This window comes from Silurus meridionalis, chromosome 20 (genome assembly GCF_014805685.1).
Source record: "Silurus meridionalis isolate SWU-2019-XX chromosome 20, ASM1480568v1, whole genome shotgun sequence".
Taxonomy (NCBI): domain Eukaryota; kingdom Metazoa; phylum Chordata; class Actinopteri; order Siluriformes; family Siluridae; genus Silurus; species Silurus meridionalis.
Genome location: NC_060903.1, coordinates 9,291,293 through 9,314,550, shown reverse-complemented (window position 1 = coordinate 9,314,550; position 23,258 = coordinate 9,291,293). Strand labels below are relative to the sequence as shown.

Here is a 23,258-nt window from a genome sequence, read left to right as displayed (position 1 = left end):
AAGAGTGAAGTGCTAAATATGTATCATTTAGACACAGTCATTAAGATACTAAAGTCTGAGTGTACTTATAAAGATGTAAATATTCAGGTCATACTTTTAGGGTAGGATCACAGAGTAAAAGGGTATACCACAGTTAAGCATACACTCATTTGTGTCTTTATTGTTTAAATGTATTGTCTTGTGTTGTAGTGGCGGTAAGGAGTGTGAGGGAGACATGCAGTACTACCCATTCCGTATGACTCCTTACCTAATGAAGGTGCAGGACACAGAGCACACTGAAGATCAGTTCTGCTGCCTTCTGCTGGCTGAAAGAGTGCATTCAGGCTATGAAGGTCACTAGTCATACACATTTTTTCTAAAACACATCTCCTCAAATATCCAGGTTTTAATGATGCCGTATAGCGAAACATGTTTTGGGATAGTTTTAGGATTTTTTAAGGTTTATTAGCAATATAAGTAATAATGCAGTTATTAATTATATTGCTTATTACTCGTTTATTGCTTATTACTTGTTTATCAATCGTTTAGTTAAAGTGCGACTAAATAATGCAAAACAAAAAGATTTCTGCTGAATTTGCACATGAGAAATGCAGATTTCCATCAAACTCAGTTGTGTATAAATTAACAGGCAGATACTTTGCAAAGCTTCCTTTTGGTCAAATTTTATTTGTCACATACACATACATACAGTGTACAACATGCAGTGAAATGCTTTTTACCACAGTTCAGCATGAGGGAATAGGATGAGGAGAAAAATTAAAAAAAAGAAGGCAAAAAAAGGTGATACCAACAATATTACATGAAAGGGAAAGCTTACAAGGTTTAAAATGCTGTTTACATAACAAAAAAAAGCTTTCTCATAGGTAGAGGTGAAAGTAATTCTGACTCACATCTATACCAATAACAATGTTATGTAATACTGTTTTAAGATCTGAAAAGGTCAGAATCAAGTTTTATATTACAGATATGAAATAGACAGATGTACAGATGTGTGGAAGAAGCAGGCAGGGGGGCATGTGTCATAAGGATGTTGGTTGGTCACGACTCTAAAGAACAGATTGTGGCACACAGAACTAACATGTGTTTTGCACCATTACAGTAAATGCATCTTTTTTTAAATCATATTTGTTTTCCTTCTTGATTTTTTCATATATGATATTTGGTCAAAAAATATAAAAATGAAAATTGTCACAAAATGTGATTTAATTTGTGGGTTTAAATTGCGCATAAGATATTTAAACCTATAGACAGAAAATAATTTTTCTTTCAGTAAAAAACTCCTGTACTGTATAAATTATAATTTATACATTTTAAAGCCAAAAAGTATTCTAACGTGTGAATTTGCACACTCTCTGGAGCGCAAGTAGGATCCAACCGGATACTGTTTTTTCCAGATTTTATTTATAAATGGTCAGTTTTTTGTGAAAATGCATGTATAGATGAATTAAAAGTAATTTTTTGCAGGATGATTCATGACCCACTAAATCAGCATAACACAAATTCTACACAAAATGTATTGAGTTTGCAAAAACGATGTGGACAAAAAAAGAGCAAACATTAATTCTCCTAAATTCTTACAGCAATTTTTTTCGTCTGCAATTTTATTAAGCTCAGGCAATTTTTCCCCTTTTAGTCAATTTAATTAATTCACGTAGTGTATGACAAACTGTGATTTCCTGTTTTCTTCCTCATTTTTTTTTTTATTTCACCAACAGAAAAAGACTTTTATTGTAATAGAAAAATAAAATAATTGCTTTACCCATTACACACTGATTCATAATGTTGCAACGCTGCCACATAGTGTTCCATAGTGCAGAAAATGCAGGATAAACGTGACTGAGTAAGAAAACTTCTTTGACTTAAAAGACAGAGCCATTAGGTGTTTTGCACATGACATATAATAGTAAGTCTAGTGTCTACACCAAATGGCTTTGAATAATGGAAATGCGTCACTGCGCATTATTGCTAGTATTAACTTCTAGATATTTACTTCACAGCACCAAGGATCCCCACAGACAAACGCATCTTCACCACCACACACACACCAAGCTGTGTGTTTCAGGATGTCGATGAAAGGTCAGGATGTTATTTTGTATTTCTTTCCAAACTCAAAATACAGAAGCATAGAAGTTTCTTAAACAGATTATTTACCTCCATTTGAACATAAAAAGTCTAAAAGACTATTTAGACTGTTTTTTTTAAGCCAAAGGGCCACAAATTTATTTTTTTATTTATAAAAAAAAAGTAATGTAATGACATAACTTTCATTACAGCACAGACTTCACTTAATGAGTGAATGAGATTTTTGTTTGCATCTCAGAGCTGTCCCGTTGCTTGGATATTTACCACAAGACCTGATTGGTACACCAGTACTTCTACACCTGCACCCACATGATAGGCCATTGATGCTAAGCATTCACAGGAAAAGTAAGTATACTCAGTAAACTTCTTAAATGAAACCCTATTTTAACTGGAATAGTTTTATATGAGGAAACATATCTCTGGAATTTTTCATGTCAGTTATTTTTGGTGGTTTCAGATTATTGTGGCTAATTGCACATACCTAACTGTTATTACAATTCGAGGTAAATATATGATATACAGTGTATATTGCAGTGGCGGGCTGTGCATTTGGTACCTGGGCCTTCAGTGGGGACTTACCCGACTTAATCCACCTCTTAATACCCCACTATCAAGTCTCAATTATTAAAACCATCAATACTATACAAAAATGCAATTTAACAACTTGTAGCATTATAGGGAGAGTGAATTTCAGTGAAGGTGAATACCATTTTTACTAAAGCAAGAAACCCAGTTAAGTCAACTCCAAACCTCTACACTACAACCACAACTGTGCCACCTACATCATCTGGAGCAGTTCAGAAACAATATTTGTCTAAGAACATGACAAAAACATAAAATTGTAAATAAAATACAACCTATTTACCAGAGATGCAGACTCATAATTTGCACCGCTCCTCAGAGGCTTTATTCCAGTGGTACGGCTCGTATTTACTGGTCTGGAAGTGGCAAACAAACCCTTTCCTGGGCCGAGACAAGCTAGCTAGCTTTGGGGTTAGCTGAGCTCTCCTCACGATGTCTAGCTTTTCTTGAAAATGTATTTTTAAGTATGTCCAAAACCAAACCAATTTCTCTTCCTCCGAGGTCATTAAAAAAGTCTAACCCTGATGTATTAATGTGTGCAGATGTGTTACAGGCGTGTTTTGCCAGTCGAACTTGGCTGTAACAGTTTCCCTCTGACCAACCAACCAGAGGATGGAAAAATGCTGACGCTTTTCTGGGCCAGCTAGCTGGCCCTGTGAGGCGAATTTGAAATCTGATTGGTTAAAGAAACAGATCCATTGCTTATATTCTCTAAGGTAAAAAGGCCAGCCGTACTGACTTTGAAGGCTTTAGGCAGACTAGATTGAAATGGCAGCACATAGAGGCTGAAATCTGATTAGACAAATAATCTAGCATCCACATACACATCATGGAAGCAGTGCAGCCAAGAGAAACGCTATAAAGAGAAGAGAATAAATTGTTGGGAATAAATTAATACAATTTCATGAAACAAATATTAGAATTTAGGTTGTAAATGTAGGTCAGTGATTCTGATAGTGTTTAGGCCAGCAGAAAAGGCCATGCTGGACCTGACAGCCCACCACTGGTTTATTGTATACATGCAAACATTATAAAAACAATTTCCATTTGTGTATATATATATATATATATATATATATATATATATATATATATATATATTCATTCTATCCTGTCAAGATATTTACCTGTGCTTTTAAAAGTTCCCATTATATTCTTATTATCATCAGCATCAGCAAATTATATATAAATATGTTAAGACCTCATGATGTATTTTAATAATACTTACAGTATGACTATGCAGTAAAATATATGCATTACATAAGCAATTTTCATCATGGTAAACCAGTCATTTTCCTGTAGTCTTGCAGTATGCTGGTCAGCCGTTTGACCACTCGTCCATCCGTTTCTGTGCTCGAAATGGAGAGTATATCACCATGGACACCAGCTGGTCCAGCTTTGTTAACCCCTGGAGCCGCAAAGTGTCCTTTGTAATTGCACGACACAAAGTCCGCATGTGAGTAACAAATGTTTTATTTGAATCTTTGCCACAGTTTGATATATTTGCTATTTTATTGGTTTACTGATAGAGCTGGAGTAAAAGAGGAAAAGGACATAGTTCCATTTGCCTTTTAATAGCAGCAATAAATGCAATGCTTTGATCAGGATTTCTGGCCTACATTAGTAAACGGTTGACGTTATTGGTATAATATTATGTTTAACCTTCTCAAATCAGTGTGTCTTTTTTTACAGAGCTATATCCCTGAGTTGAATTTAGTACATTTTCATTAAATTGATTTTCTTAGTCAAGTGCAGTATTGTAAAAGTAATAATGGGTCTGACTGATTTAAAAAATTTCAGGGGTCCGGTAAATGAAGACGTCTTTGCAGCTCCCCCAACAACTGAGGGTAAATTAAATGACTCGGATATCCAGGATGTTACTGAACAGATTCATCGGCTCCTGCTTCAGGTCAGTGCAGAATGAAAAAGAAAAAGAGAGAAAAGATTTTGTGCCAGGTTAAACAGGTAGATATGTTTTCTTGAACTTAATGAATTGTTTTTTACGAAAAAATTCATTGTTCCTTTTGTTTTTGAATTGGACTGTAAGTGACTTTTTGCTCTAACAGAAAAAAATAATTTGTAAGATGGGGAACAGGAGAGAGGATGTTAGCAGACGGCCTCACACCCACAGTCAAACATGGAGGTGGACGCCTAATAGTTTGGGGTTGTTTTGGAGCAGGGGTGGTTGAAGAGTTATTCCAGTTAAAAGGATTATTTAACCAATGTAGCCACAATTTCGTACTCAACATGCAGTTCCATCTGGACTGCAAATAATTGTGACCAGCTTCAACATACAACAAGATAATGACCCGAAGCATACTGTAGGTCCAAGCTCTGTAAACATTATTTATAGAGCAAATAGTCGGCTGGAGTGAATTACCTATTGAAAGTAAATTATTTTTATTTTTGCATTTAAACAAAAAGAACATACATGTGTCTCTCAAAAATGATAAAAGACTAGATCAGTGGTGAGCCCTCTTACAGTGGTGATCCAGTGGTGATGGATTGTTTTGTTTATGGCTTTGATTATGTACCTATTTAATGAATTTGATGTGACATTTGAAAGCGCTCTAAACTCTCTCTCTCTCTCTCTCACCCTCCTTTCTCTGTGTATTTATGTATCTGTAGCCAGTACATAATAATGGTGCTAATGGCTATGGAAACCTAGGCAGTAATGATCATTTGGTGGGTCTGGCCTCATCCAGCGATAGCAGTGGAAATGGAGCCTGTAATCGCACAGGTGATGAAGAGGGCCAAGCCAAACCTGTAAGTTTTAATAACTGATATACTATTTGGCCAAACTTTTGTGGACAGCTGACTATGTGGGCCCTACCCAACTGTTGTCACAAAGTAAAAAAAAAAAAACAATTGTTTAGGATGTGTGTCTTTGTATGATGTGGCATCCAGGTTTCCTATCCTGTAAAGTAAGGTGCCCCAATATGTTCCACCATTTTATTGTCCCTGTGCACAAAACAAGGTCCATAATTATTTGCGAAGGCTGGTATGTAAGAATTTGACAGATTTGCACAAAGTACTAACCTCATCTATGGGGATAAACTGAATAACTAACGACATACTAACACCAAACATCAGTGCATTTTGTAGCCGAATGGGCACAAACTGCCTTGCTACAAGAGTGGAGGCTGTTATAGTTATTTCCATGGTACTAATAGGGTAATGGGGGTTTGTACCAAGCATATTTGGTGTAACGGTTAGGTGTCCAAAAATATTTTGTCATATAATGTACAACAGACATGTACACAAAAAATATTTTAAACACTTCACTGTCAAAACCACTGATACACCCCATATATAAGATGTTAAATGCATTTATCATAATGAAAGAGTTACTACACAAATTAAACATTTATGACACAATTAACAATTAAGTGCTTTGCCATTGTACCTCAGACAGCCACTAGAGGACATCATAGACAGTCTGGCTTAACCTTTCTGCTGTCATGTTTGCTCACTATGATTTTTATACAGTCTGTGGTGCAGCTTTGCTTACTGTCATGTGCATTGTTTTTTCCATAGAGAACATTTCATGAGATTTGTAAAGGTGTTCATATGCAGAAGAACCAGGGACAACAGTTCAAAAAGATTCCAGGCAGTAAGTCCACATATATATATATATATATATATATATATATATATATATATATATATATATACATATATACACATATATGCCTTCTGTGCTTATATTTGTATTCATATATAGTTGTTTCTGTGAGAAGAGTGATTGCAGTTTTTTTTTTTTTTTTTGCAGAACTGTTACAAAAGGGTTCAGTCGTTCGACCCAAAGACTCAGCATACTCAGTAAACTGGAGAAAGAGTGTGGAGGTGCAGCAGGCCACCATTCAAGAAGAGCTGCCATTAAAAGACCAGACTGTCTACTCATATCAGCAGATCAGCTGCCTCGACAGTGTAATTAGGTACAGTGTGATAATAAGCATTACAATGCAAAGAATATACTGAGACTAAGACTATGGTCATTAACAAAGTTGATTTATTGTTGATTATGCTCTATAATGATTCTTTAATAGACAATCTTTTCCATCTTATGGGTACCCAAAAATATTTTTGCAAACAGGGACCCCTTTTAATATTTATTTTACTATTAGAATTCTAGAAACATTCTTATTCTCAAGCTTGTTATTTAAGTTTACAGTAAAACATTTGCTGGTCACTCGATCTAAATACAGTATGTGTATTTTATACTTCATCCACTAGGTGGTGGCGTCATTATGTTTTCATCCATCTGAGATTCTTGTTATGTCAAGAACAAGTGATTAAATGTTTAGATTATTCATATAGAATTATCACTGTACAAGCAGACAGACTGGTTAGAGTTTAAAATTGATTCAGGCAAGAGCAAAGCCACAACCAGATTAGTTGTCTGAAAAAATATAGTATTCTTTATATATTGAATAAATCATATTTTACTTCATGTATGAAGTGTATTTTAACAGTATTTAAGCCATAAATATTTGTAACAACATGGACCGGTTTGTTGCATAGGCATCTTTTTCGATGACACTTGTGATTTGTCGTACTTGTGTAATTGTATTTTTTATTAAAATTGATACTAGTTTAGATAGATAGATACATAGATAGATAGATAGATAGATAGATAGATAGATAGATAGATAGATAGATAGACAGACAGACAGACAGACAGACAGACAGACAGACAGATAATTATGGACCTACTTACTCAAATTATTTAAGCAACTAGTTAGCCATGCTAATAACTGTAGAAACTCATTAATGTCATTAATGTCATCTATCAGTATACTCTATCATCTATCTTTGGACCACACATTGAGATTTATGGGTCTGTTCATCTTATCTTGACCTGCCTCTCACATTTCCATTCTTCCTGTTTGTCTTTTGCTGTAGGTATCTAGAAAGTTGCAATGTGCCTATTACAGTGAAACGTAAATGCCAGTCATCCTCCAATACCACTTCCTCTAACTCAGATGAGGACAAACAAAAGGCTGTTGAAAGCTCTATGCAGGTGTCTGAAGGTAGAAAGAACATTTGTCTTTTAACCACTAAACCACATGTGCTGCAGTAGTAGAATTGATTGTTCTGCGCTTTCATTTGATGCGAATGGAAAGTTTATACATTCTGTTGCTTGGAAAAAACAGCTACTGTACAAAAACTTATGCATCTCTAAACCAATTTATTTTATGAATACTTATGACTGTGATTCCTAAATAAATAGCACACAGGAATAAAAAGAGCTAGCCATAAGTAAAAGCATTAATCTTGAAAATAATTAATATGACATAAAAAAATAATAAGCCCACTACATACTACAGTGTTGTATTTACACTTTAAGGTGTGAAATGACTGAAATGAAGAACTGAAAAGACTGATGAATTTGCATTAAGATACACTGAAATCTCTCCTACATTATTCATTAAACATCAACTTTTAGCAACACACGGAAAATGTCTATTAACCGATTGTTTATTTTTCTATAAATATAATTAGTCAAATATTATATATATTGTGTAATGCTGTAATATTCATTGTAATACTTGTTCTAACTCTCAATTAATATCTTAATTAATTTAATATCTTAATTAATAATCTATGCCTTAATTAAATAGGCTCATAAGCTAAGCTGAAAAATAGATTTTACATTTGATACTTTATTTTTTATTTATGTTTTAACAAACATGATCATTTACTTATTATTTGAAGCCATTGAAATCCAGTGGTGGATAAAGTACACAAGCCATGTACTTAAGTTAAAGCAGGGATACACTACTTTAAATATGACTCCAGTAAAAGTGCTTCATTTAAACTTTCACCTGAGTAAATGTACAAAAGTATTTGCCTTTAAATGTACTCAAGTGTCCAATATACAATATATATATATATATATATATATATATATATATATATATATATATATATATATATATATATATATATATATATATACAGTACAGACCAAAAGTTTGGACACACCTGCTCATTCAAAGAGTTTTCTTTATTTTCATGACTATGAAAATTGTAGAGTCACACTGAAGGCATCAAAACTATGAATTAACACGTGTGGAATTATATACATAACAAAAAAGTGAACTGAAAATATGTCATATTGTAGGTTCTTCAAAGTAGGCATCAAGAGAATGCCAAGAGTGCAAAGCAGTAATCTAAGCAAAAGCTGGCTACTTTGAAGAACCTACAATATGACATATTTTCAGTTGTTTCACACTTTTTTGTTATGTATATAATTCCACGTGTTAATTCATAGTTTTGATGCCTTCAGTGTGAATCTACAATTTTCATAGTCATGAAAATAAAGAGAACTCTTTGAATGAGAAGATGTGTCCAAACTTTTGGTCTGTAATATATATATATATATATATATATATATATATATATATATATATATATATATATATATATAAAATATAAAATCTTTTTTGTCATGACTCTTTAGAATAATATTAATGAGTCAAACACTGATTGATATCAAATATCATCATGAGCCAAAACCTTCTTTTGAACGACTTAAAAAAAAAAAATGCACAAATACGGCTACAGGGTTGTGGCAAGTTTCTTCCATCATTTATTTCTATCAAAATGTTATTGTTGCTGTTGAACTGACACTGAACTGTATGTGTAGATGCCATTAATCAGCAATTAAAACAAGTTCAAAACAGACTATCCTTATTGGTGGCTTGCTGCCTGCTTGACTTGTTAAGTTTTTATCTATTTAAAAATAAAAACGCAACGATTGGTTTTGCTAAATTGTAGTTGAGTAAAAAGTAAGATATTTGACTTAAAGTAAAATTAGTAAAGTAAAGTAAAAGTCTTCCTAAATGGAAATACTTCAGTAAAGTACAGATAAACAAAAAATCGAGGAATTACATTTACTTTGTTACTGTCCAGCACTGTTCTAATCCTGTGATGTTTTTACTATAACGTATTTTACTATTAATATGTATTATTAATTATAACAACAAACAGTGTTTTTTTGGGTGTTATGTAGTTCCTCCAGTGTAATTTTGTTCCATTAAATCTGAAATGTCTAAGTAGATAAAGTTTTAAATGACAATAAATTAGTTTAAAAACAGAATGTCAAAATGACTAAAATCAAGTCATGAAATTAATCATTTTCAAACCCCTGTGTACTGAATTGCATTTAAGTGCGTAAATACACATAATGTTATAAAATATTGTTCTCCTCTCTTTGTATAATTTAGCGCCCGGGCACCTGCAGTCCCAAGCTGGTCTTTCCCCCTTGGATGTGTCGAAGAAGCCAAGTAACTCGAGCGTGGTAGGCACATCGCTCGCTCCTCTGGCACTACCCAGCAAAGCTGAGAGTGTGGTGTCCATAACCAGCCAGTGCAGCTACAGCAGCACCATCGTACACGTGGGGGACAAAAAAACCCAGCCAGAGTCAGGTAGATAAGACACAAGAGTTAATCAGCAGTGAGAAAGTCAATAGACAGAAACATGATTAATCAGAGGTTAATATATTCAAGGGTATATATCTTACATTTTTTAAGGTTTGGTGTCACTAGGCATGAGACAGAATATAATTTTCTCAAATACTGACACATGTGCCATAACCTTTTTTTAGACTCAGTTTTATTATTTGTTTCACATGAACTTGGAAATGATCCATAAAGCTCTACTACACAACATTTTAGACTGTCCAGAATTCAGATGTGTAGCATAGCCATCTTAAGAGTAGTTAACCTAACCATCATGTAAACATTCACTTCAGTTTCTATAGAGACTGGCTTTACCACACTCTGAATCCTGTTTAAAATCAATGTCCCTGATGCAAAATTAAGATGATTTAAATATAAAATATACAAAATATTTTACAAAATATACAAAACAAAAGTAGATATTTTTTTCAACAAAGACAATTAAATTGGTATGTATGACATTTGAAGTGGATGTCAGGCAGTAGTAGAAGCTGTGAGGGCACTGCAGCAAATAATGAATTATTTCAGGCACTATATTAATCTATATCTATATTAATAGCCATGAAATAATTTACATGATTTATATTAAACTTTTTTTGGACACTTAAACATTGTATAATAATTCTATAAAAGTTAACTGCCACTAGGGGTGAAATTCAACCATTATGACCATGTTTGCATGATCATGGACATACTAACTCAATGATGGAAATATGAAAACGAACTAAGGAAATAGAATTTGTGTATTGTTGAACTGTTTAAACTAAATGTTTGCAATGTACGGTGTATGAAGATGAATTTATTCTTGTGTTTCTCACAGAAATTATCGAGGATGGCCCCAGTGTTGGAGACACTGCGGATGGCCCTACTCCAGCCACTCCTCCTGCCACAGCTATACCTTCCACCCAAGAAAGAAACCAAGCATATAAGAAACTAGATCTGACCAAGCAGGTGCTGGCAGCACACACACAAAAGGAAGAACAAGCTTTTCTCAATCGCTTCAAGGAGCTAAGAGGGGTTCACACATTCAAAGCAGACTACCTGGAGAAGCAGAAAGGACAAGCCATCTCTCATGGTGAGGAAATCATCTTCCGAGTTTGCGATTTGGTCCTTTTTAATTAAATTAATTTAACTTTATTTCTAATGCACTTTTAACAATGGACATTGTCCCAAATCAGCTTTACAGAAATAAATAGATTACGAATATATGTGATGTGAAGTTTATCCCTATACATTTCTCCATACAAGGCAAGCTATAGGTGGCTGTTGGGGTGTTCAGTGAACTGTTCAAGGATGGGCCCTTGAATGCAAAACAGTTCAGGCTAATTATAGTCCAAAGCCATTGTACCAGACTCTTTATATTAATTACAATTTAAATTCATCCTCATAGTAACACATCTTCATAATTGACCTTTTCATAATAATTTCCATCTTCTGTACATGTATTAAACATAACCTGTGGTTACTGTTATTACTTCCTATTAACATCTAAACTGTTTGTGACCAAATATGTTGTAATGCACACTCCAGTCTTGACAGCCATTTCTTACAGAATGCCTCCATAAAATAATAACTTTGAATAAGAAATTTTAAAGATGCTATTGCCCAAGGATTAATACAAGTTCACTTCCATTGGTTTTTCATAAAGAACACAGAGTATAAAAGGATATAATATATATAATGTTATGTAACATTGTTAAGAAGGAGCAAATAAATCATATGTATATAATGATAAACCAACCATTTCAGCTGGCATCACTGAAACATTAAGTTCATATTAGGAAAAGCAAAACTTCAGCTAGTTCACTTTAAAATCTGTGTCAGCTGAGCTGAAAATAACCAGAAGTGAGGAGGCACAGTTCACACCCTGTCAAACACTGTATACAACGTCACTGTGAATTTCAGTCAGCAAAGCAGATTTTAACAGAGCTCATTAATTTATTGGATGAGAGAGTCCCTCTATGACTGAAGCCCAAATAAGTACATTCCAAGCCAATGTACCAGTGAAAGAGTGGGAGTAGGTGAAGTACCACCCTGTCATCGTAAGCCCTGACTCAACATGTTGCCTGCTAGTTTGGCAACACTGTTTCTTCCAAATATAGCTTAAGGAAAGAAATGAAAGCTTCAATAGTGGGCTAAGATCCTACTATTGGAAGTAAACTTATAATACAAGAAGACAGGATTTTTAGCACCATAGTAGGTTATAAATGGCCAAACCAATATCCAAATATCAAATTAGAACATTTTCTTACAGACAGCTTTAACATAACAATTACGTATCTTATGGTAAATAACGTTTTAAACCTTAAACTATTAAAATTATATGTATTATTAGATAAATTGGCTTTTCTGACATACAAGTCTCTTTACATTCGTTGTTTTTTCAGGTTTTTTAATATTAATATAAATCTGTATGGTTTATTAAAATACAGTATCTCATAAAAGTGAGTACACTCCACACATTCTTCAATCTTCTCAAGGGACAATACTAAAGTATTTAAACCTAGTTGTATTTTAAAGTATATCAGTCAATTTGTGATAACAGCTCTACCTTGTTTAACCATGGCACCTCATGGCAAGGAACTCTCTGAGGATTTAAGAATTAGAATTGTTGTCCTCCACAAAGATGGCCTAAGCCATAAAAAGATCGGTAACAACCCGAAACTGAGTTACAGTACAGTGGCCAGAGTCATACAGAGGTTTTCCAAGACAGTTTCCACTCGGAACAGGCCTGGCAAGGGTCAATCAATGAAGTTTAATGCAAGTTGAAAAATGAATTGAAGTTTAATTTAATTTAATTTAATTAAAGTTGAGTCTTTATGCTGTTCGTCAGATGACGAAATGGGTTCAAAAACAGACGCTGTGCTGCCAGCTTTGCTTTAGAGGTTTGAATAAAATGTAATGAAATGTAATTCAGTAATGAAGAAGCTGAAGGTCCGCGTGTCAGTGCTCAGACCAAAAGCCTCGCAATGCAGCAAATTGGTTTGCATGACCGCCATCCCAGAAGGAAGCCTTTTCTGAAGCTAGCTCACAAGAAAGCAAAACATTTGCGGAAGACAACCCGTCCAAGAGCATAAATTAATGGAACCTGTGGTCTGATGAGAAAAAGATGAACTTGTTTGGCTCAGATGGTGTCCAGCAAGTGTGGTAACGCCCTGGTGAGAAGTATTGACAACAGTAAAGCATGGTGGTAGTAGCATCATGGTCTGGGGCTGCATGAGTGCTGTTGGTACTCGGGAGCTGCGGTTCATTGAGCAAAACATGGATTCCAACATGTACTGTGACATTCTGAAGCAGAACATGACCTCAGAACATGATTGGGACAAACAGCAGTTTTCTAACAAAAAACAACCCCAAACACACCGCAAAGATGACAACTGCCATGCTAAAGGTGAATGTGATGTAGTGGCTAAATATGTCTCCAGACCTGAACCCTATTTAGAACCTGTGGGGAATCTTCCAGTGGAAGGTGGAAAAATGCCATGTGTCTACCAACCAGCAGCTCTTTGGTGTCATTATGGATTCCAGCAACAACCTGTGCAGCTCTAGTGATTTACATGCCCAGGAGGATTAAGGCAGTGCTAGATAACAATGGTGCTCACACATAATATTGACACTTTGAAAACTGTTTTGACATGTTCTCTTACGGTGTACTCACAATGGTTGCCAGTTAATAGCTGTGTGCTGAGTTATTTTCAGTGGACAGTAAATCTGTACTGCTACATGAGCTGCACATTGACTACTCTAAAATATATCCAAGTTTCATTTCTATAGTATTGATCATTTAGAAGATATACTAAAATGTTTGCTGAATGTGAGGGTGTACTTACTTTTGTGAGATACTGTAAAGTTATAATTAGAATCACAGTCAGCACTTCTGCCATAGTTGCGGTTAAAGAAAATTAATCAACACCATTCGACAAAGCTGATTTTATAATTCAGTATATGATATTAGTGTATATCAGATATCAGTGTCTATACTTTCTTTAAAAAAATTTGTTAAGGGACCATAATTTGTCTCATGAAAAATGTTGAATGTTAATATCACAAAAAGCACTGTTCATATTTTATTTGATCTTTTATACATTTTTTTCTTTTTCTATCTCTTTTTGCATAGCCGGGCCTTCTCGAGTCTGTAAGCAGGGGGGCAGAACAGAACCTGCGACCGGTCGCGGGGGCCGCAACAGAAAGCATAAATCTAAGCGCATCAAACAGAATGAATCTTCCGACAGCACCATTTCACACAGGAGGCAGGTGTTCAGGCAAGAACTGCAAGGACTGAACCAGACTTCATGGTCTCTTTCAGACACCTCACAGTCTGCTTTTCCCATTGCATATCCAGCCGTTGTGCCGGCATACCCCCTTCAGCTGTACCCAGGGACCAATGCCATTCCACCCAGGGTGGATGCACCGCTCTCAGGATTTGTTGACAGCCAGAGTACCCAGAATCCACGCTTCCCCATGCAACCCATGCAGCCCCAATTCCCTGCCCCTCTTGTCACTCCCATGGTGGCACTTGTGCTGCCCAACTACATGTTTCCACAAGTAGGAAGTGCCCCTCGCCAGCCTTTCTACCCTGAGCAGGTGACTTTCAGCTGTTCTCTTTTCTTTTTGGTCTGTAATATACAGACCAAATTCAAATTGGGTTTTGAAAAGTCAGTATATGGTGAGACATATGATTGTTAATTATTTTTTATTCTCCCACAGGCTATGTTCCCACCCAGTCAGGTTCCATTCCAACCTCAGACAGCGTTTCCTTTACAGACCCAATTCACCCCACAAACCCCTTTTCCAGCTCAGCCATTCCCTTTCACACCACTGGACAAACATCCCAAACCTGCAGAACCAGAAACGAGGGAGGAGCCTTCACGAAGCTCCACCCCTCAATCACTGGGTGGACGCGACCAATCATCTCCACCCTTGTTCCAGTCACGGTGCAGTTCACCACTGCAGCTTAACCTTTTGCAGTTGGAAGAGAGCCAACGCTCCAATGAGAAACAGGAAACCACAACAACCAATGCTGGTAATCAGGGGAGTGTTGCAGTGGAGAAAGGACCTAACACCGGAACACAGACCAAAACGGACAAACAACCAGTATGGGCTTTTTTTTATTATTTTAATTACTTGCTCTGACTATCTCTCCCCACTAGATGGCAATATTATATAGCTCATTGGCATTTGTCCTATTATTTTTTTTTATTTTTTTTTATTGATAAAAAACACTTATCCATACAAAGTATTTTCCCCCACAACATTAATATTTGGTGCGATATTCTTATTGTAGAATCCTACTTTTTTTTTTTGTATACAATACTTTTTAACTGTTTAAAAATCCTATTAACTAACTGGACAATACAAAATAAAAAAATCACCTTGGTATTTAAAAAACGCAATTTTTTTCAGCCTCTTACCTCTTTAGCTGCGGAAAGAGAGATATTTATCTCGTACTATATTATGGTTCTTTGTAACTCTTTCCACACCCTTTTAATGGGTGTCAATAAATGCCAGGGGCAGGAATGGGGTTTAATAATCTTTTATAATTTTTAAATTGCTTAGAATTTACTAGCAGTTGAGTAACACTGTGAATGGGAACTATAAGAGCAGCACTGACAGTTAGCTCATGGTGTGCGTGTGTGTGTGTTGTTTTGCAGGAAGATGCAGGTGATGCAGGCCTGCACCACTGTGATGCTTTCTCTTCATCCAGTGATCTGTTGGATATCCTCATGCTGGAGGACTCTCGTTCTGGCACAGGGTCAGCCACATCCGGGTCCATGGGTTCTGCTTTTAATGGATGTGGGACTTCAGCTTGTGGAAGTGGTGGATCTGCTAGTGGAACTGGTATTTATTCATTTCCATGCTCTGTTCTGAAGTAGGCTAGCATGGCCCATAACTCTGATATTTCTAATAGTCATCATTTGTATATCAGCAGTAGTCATATCCCATACACTGTTTTGACAGTTTTGTTAAATATTCAATGGTATTGTGACTATAAGAAGGTACATTTTGTGAAAGTCTAGCATTTACATCTATAATAATTTTCATATAGTTGGAAAATTAGTGTCTGCTTATTCACTATTACATTCTGACTTCCTTTTCTCTATTTTTTTTTTCCTCTTTCCTACACTTTTTCTCTCAGTATCTTATACAGGAAGCAGTAACACCAGCAATAACAGCAGTAACTATTTTGGCAGTGTGGACTCTTCACAGAAGTCCCTTGAGGCCTTGAGACAACGACGTAGGATTGCAGGGTCCTTGGAGTTAGAGGAGAGTGAAAGTTTGATCAAATATGTCCTGCAGGATCCTCTTTGGCGCCTCACTGCCAATGTGGACAAGGAGGTTATGATGACATACCAGTTGCCCTCCCTGTGAGTAAGCTTAAACAGAACCTGTGCCATGTGCCCCCTTGATTGACATTAATAATCCTTGTACAGAGAAAAGGACATGCACTAGGCAAAGGGAATTGAATTTAATGCTACTACATAATTATATAACTATTTATAGAAGAGAGTTAAGAAATAAACAACATAACCTTCGTTGTTATAAAAAGGTGAAGCCCTTTTGGAAAATAGATTTTAACACTCACTGCAAATACCAATCCTAAATCAGTGAGAGTTTGTTAAATCACTGTCTGAGTCACTGTAATTGCATCTTTAATTTGATGTATTTTAACGTATGAAAATCATACAAAGAATGTTCTCAAGCCTTACGTTTTACAGTTTATTAATTGCATTGAATTCTGCTGTGTGATTGTGTGCACTTGGGAGCAGCTGCATGTACTTGATAATGTTTGCATTTGACACATCAACTGCATGTGAACATGCATGTGCACTGTGTATGCATAAGCCAGTGGTGGACAGTAATTAAGTAATTAACTGTAAATGGATACTGTACTTAAGTAGATATTTTGAATATCTTTACTATACTGAAGTATTTTCTTTTAGAAACATTTACTTTAACTTCACTACATTTCAAAGTCAAATATCTTATTTTACTGAACTACATTTTGAAAATTAGTCGTTCCTCTTTTATTTATCAGTTGATAAAAACTGATACTGCACGAACACACAGTTCAGCATCAGTTCAACCTCAAGTTTTCCATTTTGAGAGGAATAAATGATGGAAGAAACTCCTGGCTGTATCTTGCCACAAGACCCATGGCGTTATTTGTTTTTGACTCGTTAATATCATTATTTTTAATAGATTTAATAGATTGGTGTGCTATGAGTAACATTAAAGTCTTTTCAAATAAACATGTTGATTAAACAAGAGTTTTGTGATGATATATCAAAAATTATCATAAGACATTATAGCCATAAGTGTGTTATTCTGCTATGATTCAGTAACACAGGCAAATGGTATTTTTTTAATTTCAGTAATATCTGAATATATACAGGCTATGATGTCTGGGCCATGTTAAATTTAACAACCAACAAAAATCTAAAAGAAAATGGAATAACCTATCCCAAGTCTCATCAATATGAGATCAGTATTCTGTACAGGCAGTTTTTGTTCATCCTGAACCGTGTAACATAACATTAGATTTCAATATCTTTATCTAAAACTACTATAATACTCTGTGTTGTTTATGAAAAAACTTCAAAGTGAACTTGTATCAGTCCTGGCAATAAAGTTTTTAACGATTATTATCTTAATTTTTTTTTTATAGGCATTCTGTATCTGCTGTATGTTATGTAGGGTAAATCACAACAAATTTGGTCCCAAACAGTTTAGATGAAAATAGGAATAAATAACAATAACCCCAGGTTATGTTTAATACGTGACCAGGAGGTGTAATTTATTATGGAGAAGGTCAGCCATGAGGATGTCACTATGATGGTGCATTTTTACTGTAATTAATATAAACATTCTGCTACAATGGCTTAGGGCTGCAATTGGCATGAACAGTTCTGCATTTTAGCACCCTTTCAGTGAACAGTTCACTGAAAAGTACACCTTAACAATGGTAAAACTATAAAAAATTGACATTATAAAAAATGGACATTAAATGGGTCTGAGTCTGAGTCTGCTTCCTCTCAAGGTTTCTTCCTCATACCATCTCAAAAGGTTTTTAAATGGCACTGTCACCACTGACCTTCTCATTAGGGACTTAGGGAACTTATAGGGACTTACTTATTAATTAAAGATATAAAGTATATTCCTAACCTTTTTATCTCTGTAAAGCTGCTTTGCATCAGTGTCCATTGTTAAAAGAGCTATAAAAATAATATTGAATGAAATCAATTGTATGAAATAATGATATGTATGGCGTCTGTTAACTTTACATTAAAATATGCTTATATAATGCAAATATATGCTTGTGGAATGCGTACATTTTTGAATTGTGTGTGTTTGAACAGAACAATTGGGGTCACAGAAACAATCTGCATACCTTGATAGTAGATTGTAGATTAGCAGGTCCTTTTTACACATTTATAAACTTTACATGGTGTATAGGCAATTGATTAAAAGTAGAGACACTTTTGCACGATTTGAAAATATTTATAATGATGTGAGGAAGCGGGAGCATAACACTGCTGTGAAAGTTCATATGGATTCACACTGTTAATAAGATATATAAGACAGATATGATTTGAATTCAGTTCCTTGTCATCTCCTTGGAGTTCCCTTTTGATTAGCTTAAAACACAGTTAAACAGCTCTGATAGTGAATGTGAGACTTATAGTACACAAACAAATAACAAGCTTTCCAACATGAATGAACAATTACATGATGCAGCACAACATACTGTCAATCCTTAAATTTAATATTATGATTATCTGATGTTCAGTTGTTATCAAATGTTTTCATGTGTGTTCTTTTTTGTGCCTGTGTTTGTTTGTTTAGGGATATACAGCAAGTGTTGCGGGATGACCGAGAGAAACTGAGACAGATGCAAAAGAATCAACCACGATTTTCTGAAGAGCAGAGAAGAGAGCTGGCCGAGGTTCACCCCTGGGTGAGAGGAGGAGGTCTACCCAAAGCCATTAACGTTGAGGTGAACACAAAGAAAAAGCACTCACATAGAACCAGAGAGGCATTTTACGTCTAGTTGAAAAAACATCAGCTAGCAAATTTAAAGCTAATACATTCCAACACTTTTTATAATTATGCAAGTTGACAAGTAGCTTTGCATGAAGATATTGGTCAAAAGGTTCATTTAGTGTTCACATCAAACATCAGAAAAGCATCAGTATAATGGGCTACCTATTTCAGACAGTGCTGATCTATTTGGATTCTTACACAAATCTGCCACTGGAGTTTAAGAAGAATGGTGTAAAAAACTAGAAACATTGAGTGAGCAACAGTTGCTGTAGGTATGAATGTTTTGTTGATAAGAGAGGTAAGAGGAAAATTATAATAAGATTATAGTAACTTAAATAAGCACCTGTTACAATCGTCGTGAGAAAAAAACATCTTAGAAGACACCAAACCGTGAGGTAGACAGGCCACATCAGGTTCTACTCCTGTATGCTAAGATTCTGCAACCAGCATGGACACAAACTCACTAAAACAAGACAAAAGACTGCAAAAAGCCTGAATATTGTCTGGTTTGGGTGAGACTGGTGCCATGAATTCCTCAGAGATTAAAGTTTTAATTATAGTCTCAGAGATTTCACATTTCCTCATTCTGATGCTAGATGTAAAGCCTAACTGAAGCCTTTGACCTGTATCTGCACAAGATATCTGCAGCTGTTTTTTTTTGCATTGATCTGCAGCCATGAGTGGCCATTTAAATGCTTTAATGTGTAGGTGTTTCTAAAAAAAATGGACACATGTTCTGTAATTGCTGTATGGGTCCTTGTGTAGGATGCAGCAAAGCTAAGTGTGTGTTATCTGTTGCATGCTGTGAAGGCGTGTATTGGCTGTAAAGGAGTCACGGAGATGCTGGTTGAGGAGGAGCTCCCAGACTTGCATATGGGGGAATCTGAAGTCAGTGATGTCACAGCCCCTCCACATGACCAGACGTAATGAAGAGCTTGTGTACACACATACACCACAGAGTGCTGATCTAATGTTTATATATATATTTAAATATATAAACAACATTAAAAACATTCCCATAGTTTATATATTTGGATGTTAGGAGCATTGCTATTGATGAGCTCTTTAAAGTGTGTGTGTGTGTGTGTGTGTGTGTGTGTGTGTGTGTGTGTGTGTGTGTGTGTGTGTGTGTGTGTGTGTGTGTGTGTGTATGCATCTTTGTGTGTATTTGTGTGTGAAATTGTCTGTCAGTAAAATTCCTGGACACCATTGTATTTTAAGACAATGTCCTTGTGACTGATTATTATTATTATTATTATTATTATTATTATTATTATTATTTTTATTATTTCAACTATAAATTGGTATTTTGTGGATCTTAAAATCCACTTATGTTGTATGTCCTATTTTGTGTTATATAATTTTGCCCTACAAATGTATTTGAATACCTCAACAACTACTGTAGTAACTCATATATGAAAAGAAGGTCAAAAAGCATAGTTAAGGTTAAAAAATATAGTTTAACTCTAACATTTAGCAGCAAATGTATATCACATCCTCAGCTTACACGTTATATAATTATATGAGACCAAATAAAATTACTGAACCCAAAAATCCTTGAACTAAGGATTTTCAAAAACTGTTTAATGGAAATAGTTTAAGATATTTATAGCATTCTTGTATAAACTTGTTAAAGAATATTTTAAAGAGATCTGTTCACAGACAATCATGGTACAGGGACACAAAAAGGTTTAATCCATTTTTTCCCCAGAAAGAGACTATATACAACTTTGCAAGAAAAGAAAATATTTTTGACATTGGATATGTTGAAAACAACTTTGTACTGTACTACATAGCAATTGAATATATTTATAATAAATTCATATCGAGTAATTATTTTTATACTGAACCCATCCTCATTATATGCTCTTACCTTTAATAACCACAGCTCGTTTTACGACATGAGCAAGCCAGGATCCCAGAAGACCTTTTTTTTGTTTAGGGTTAAGGGCCAACTGGAAGATTTGCTAATTAGAGTCTTTAATTAAACCATTTTTTTTCTTCTTTAAGTTTGTACAGTCCACAATATAGCTTATTGCAGGCTACAGTAAAGGTATTTTATGTGTCAAATGTTATATAGAATTTCTCTGTTAACAAATAAAATGTACTTTTTTTTTTTAGCAAACAATGTTTCAGAGTTCTGATTGGAGTTTTGAATGTATTTAACACCTTGCCAGAGCCAGTGTACAATAAACAATCGAGAATGGCAGTACAATGATACTAAGACACATACAGGACAGCAAAAAAAAACAATCACATGAAAAAGAGGGAACATGTGAGTTATAAGAGAAAGAGAATAAGTAAATAAATAAATAGATAAATCAAATGTAATATAATTATTTAACTTTCTTAAGGAAGTGTTGGTGTTTCCTTTGAAAAAAAGCTGTGAGTCAGATTAAATCAAATAAAGTGTAATGTTTTGGCTGTGGCTGTTGGCAGCATCTGTGTAACTGGAGCCATTTCAGTGCCATATGCTCCAAATGAAACACGCTGCTTTTTTTCTACCTTGAATGGCATTTCCTGAATTTTTTTTTTATTATTAACAGTGTTCCGGCGTACAGCCTCTCTTGTCTTTAAGTAGCCCCTTAAAGCGTCGCTGAGGGCGCAGAGAAGCTGAACGCGACGTGAAGAGGATGCGAGCGCCTTTGATGAAAGCGCAGTTGAGTGCCGTTCACACCTCCGCCAATTTCAGCACGAGGTGTTAAAGTCCGGACGGCACTAAAGTCGCCACCTCACAGACGCCACTATAATCCGTCTGATCAGAGGAACCAGCTTTACCTTACAAGCTGACAACAGTGCGCGAAGTTTCCAATGTGGATTTGGAAAAAAGGTTAATACGTTTTTAATTCTAAAATGACCAAATCACCAAGTAACTACAAACGATCATCCAATGAATATGCGAGGAGACCATGATATTAGTTCTACAGAGTCATCGACTACTCGTTAGCCTCTATCTATCTATCTATCTATCTATCTATCTATCTATCTATCTATCTATCTATCTATACATTTGTTTGTCTGTCTATCTATCTATCTATCTATCTATCTATCTATCTATCTATCTATCTATCTATCTACCAGTTTGTTTGTTTGTCTGTCTGTCTGTCTATCTATCTATCTATCTATCTATCTATCTATCTATCTATCTACCAGTTTGTTTGTTTGTCTGTCTGTCTGTCTGTCTATCTATCTATCTATCTATCTATCTATCTATCTATCTATCTATCTATCTGTCTGTCTATCTACCAGTTTGTTTGTTTGTTTGTCTATCTATCTATCTATCTATCTATCTATCTATCTATCTATCTATCTATCTATCTATCATCCATCCATCCATCTATCTATCTATCTATCTATCATCTATCTATCTATCTATCTATCTATCTATCTATCTATCTATCTATCTATCTATCTATCTATCTATCAGTTTGTTTGTTTGTTTGTCTGGAATACTCCAATATGTAGCTTTATTACCGTATGCTCCCAGTAACTGCCACATCAGTGATGCCATAAAATGATCTTTTTTTGTCTGTCTGAAAAAAAAACACACACCCGGACATCAGGTCTGTGACACATTTGGGTTATTTGTACCTTGGTGTACATTCAGGTTCACCGTGGCTCGTTTCACTGATTTACTCGTCTCAAAAACACCAACGGCACAGATGTTCATGTCTTGTTACAGTTTTTCTCAGTTGTTTTGCAGCATTTCTCAGATGAGAAAAAAATTCTCTAAACTCCTTGTTTAATCTTCATGTCATTTAGTCACTGGTGCACATCATAAGAACAATTCTTGTTGCTTCGATCAAATTGCGAATGCTTTAATACATTCATTTAATTGATTGTGTACAAGCGTCTGCTGTTTCCATTATCAGTTGTTTATGTCATGCTGATCAAAATATATTATTTGAGTTTTACCTAAATAGTCTTAACCCCAAAACATCTCGGCATCAGTTCACTGCATAAGTCATTGAATGCAAAAATAGTTAAACCAGTTGTCATCATCTGTCAAGCCTAAATTTCTAGTAAACAATTTTTTGTAAATGTGACTTGAATTGATGAATTGTGCAGATGAATCTTGAATGTCAC

The 23,258-nt window shown here is 35.1% G+C and overlaps 1 protein-coding gene across 6 annotated transcripts in view; it reads left to right on the top strand.

Moving 5' to 3' along the window:
- The window catches only part of per2 (period circadian clock 2), a 52,283-nt gene extending 30,983 nt beyond the window's left edge, over positions 1-21,300 (top strand). For all 6 annotated transcript variants that reach the window (XM_046876569.1, XM_046876572.1, XM_046876570.1 and 3 more), the window contains 17 exons: positions 190-332; positions 1,998-2,076; positions 2,321-2,427; positions 3,967-4,120; positions 4,465-4,573; positions 5,293-5,430; positions 6,202-6,277; positions 6,437-6,602; positions 7,570-7,697; positions 9,897-10,097; positions 10,951-11,205; positions 14,248-14,714; positions 14,838-15,224; positions 15,782-15,968; positions 16,267-16,495; positions 18,975-19,125; positions 19,983-21,300. In XM_046876569.1, coding sequence (XP_046732525.1) covers positions 190-332; positions 1,998-2,076; positions 2,321-2,427; positions 3,967-4,120; positions 4,465-4,573; positions 5,293-5,430; positions 6,202-6,277; positions 6,437-6,602; positions 7,570-7,697; positions 9,897-10,097; positions 10,951-11,205; positions 14,248-14,714; positions 14,838-15,224; positions 15,782-15,968; positions 16,267-16,495; positions 18,975-19,125; positions 19,983-20,099 — 3,094 coding nt within the window. In that variant the 3' untranslated portion in view covers positions 20,100-21,300. The remainder of the gene's footprint in view (positions 1-189; positions 333-1,997; positions 2,077-2,320; positions 2,428-3,966; positions 4,121-4,464; positions 4,574-5,292; positions 5,431-6,201; positions 6,278-6,436; positions 6,603-7,569; positions 7,698-9,896; positions 10,098-10,950; positions 11,206-14,247; positions 14,715-14,837; positions 15,225-15,781; positions 15,969-16,266; positions 16,496-18,974; positions 19,126-19,982) is intronic.
- Positions 21,301-23,258: the final 1,958 nt, after the last annotated feature.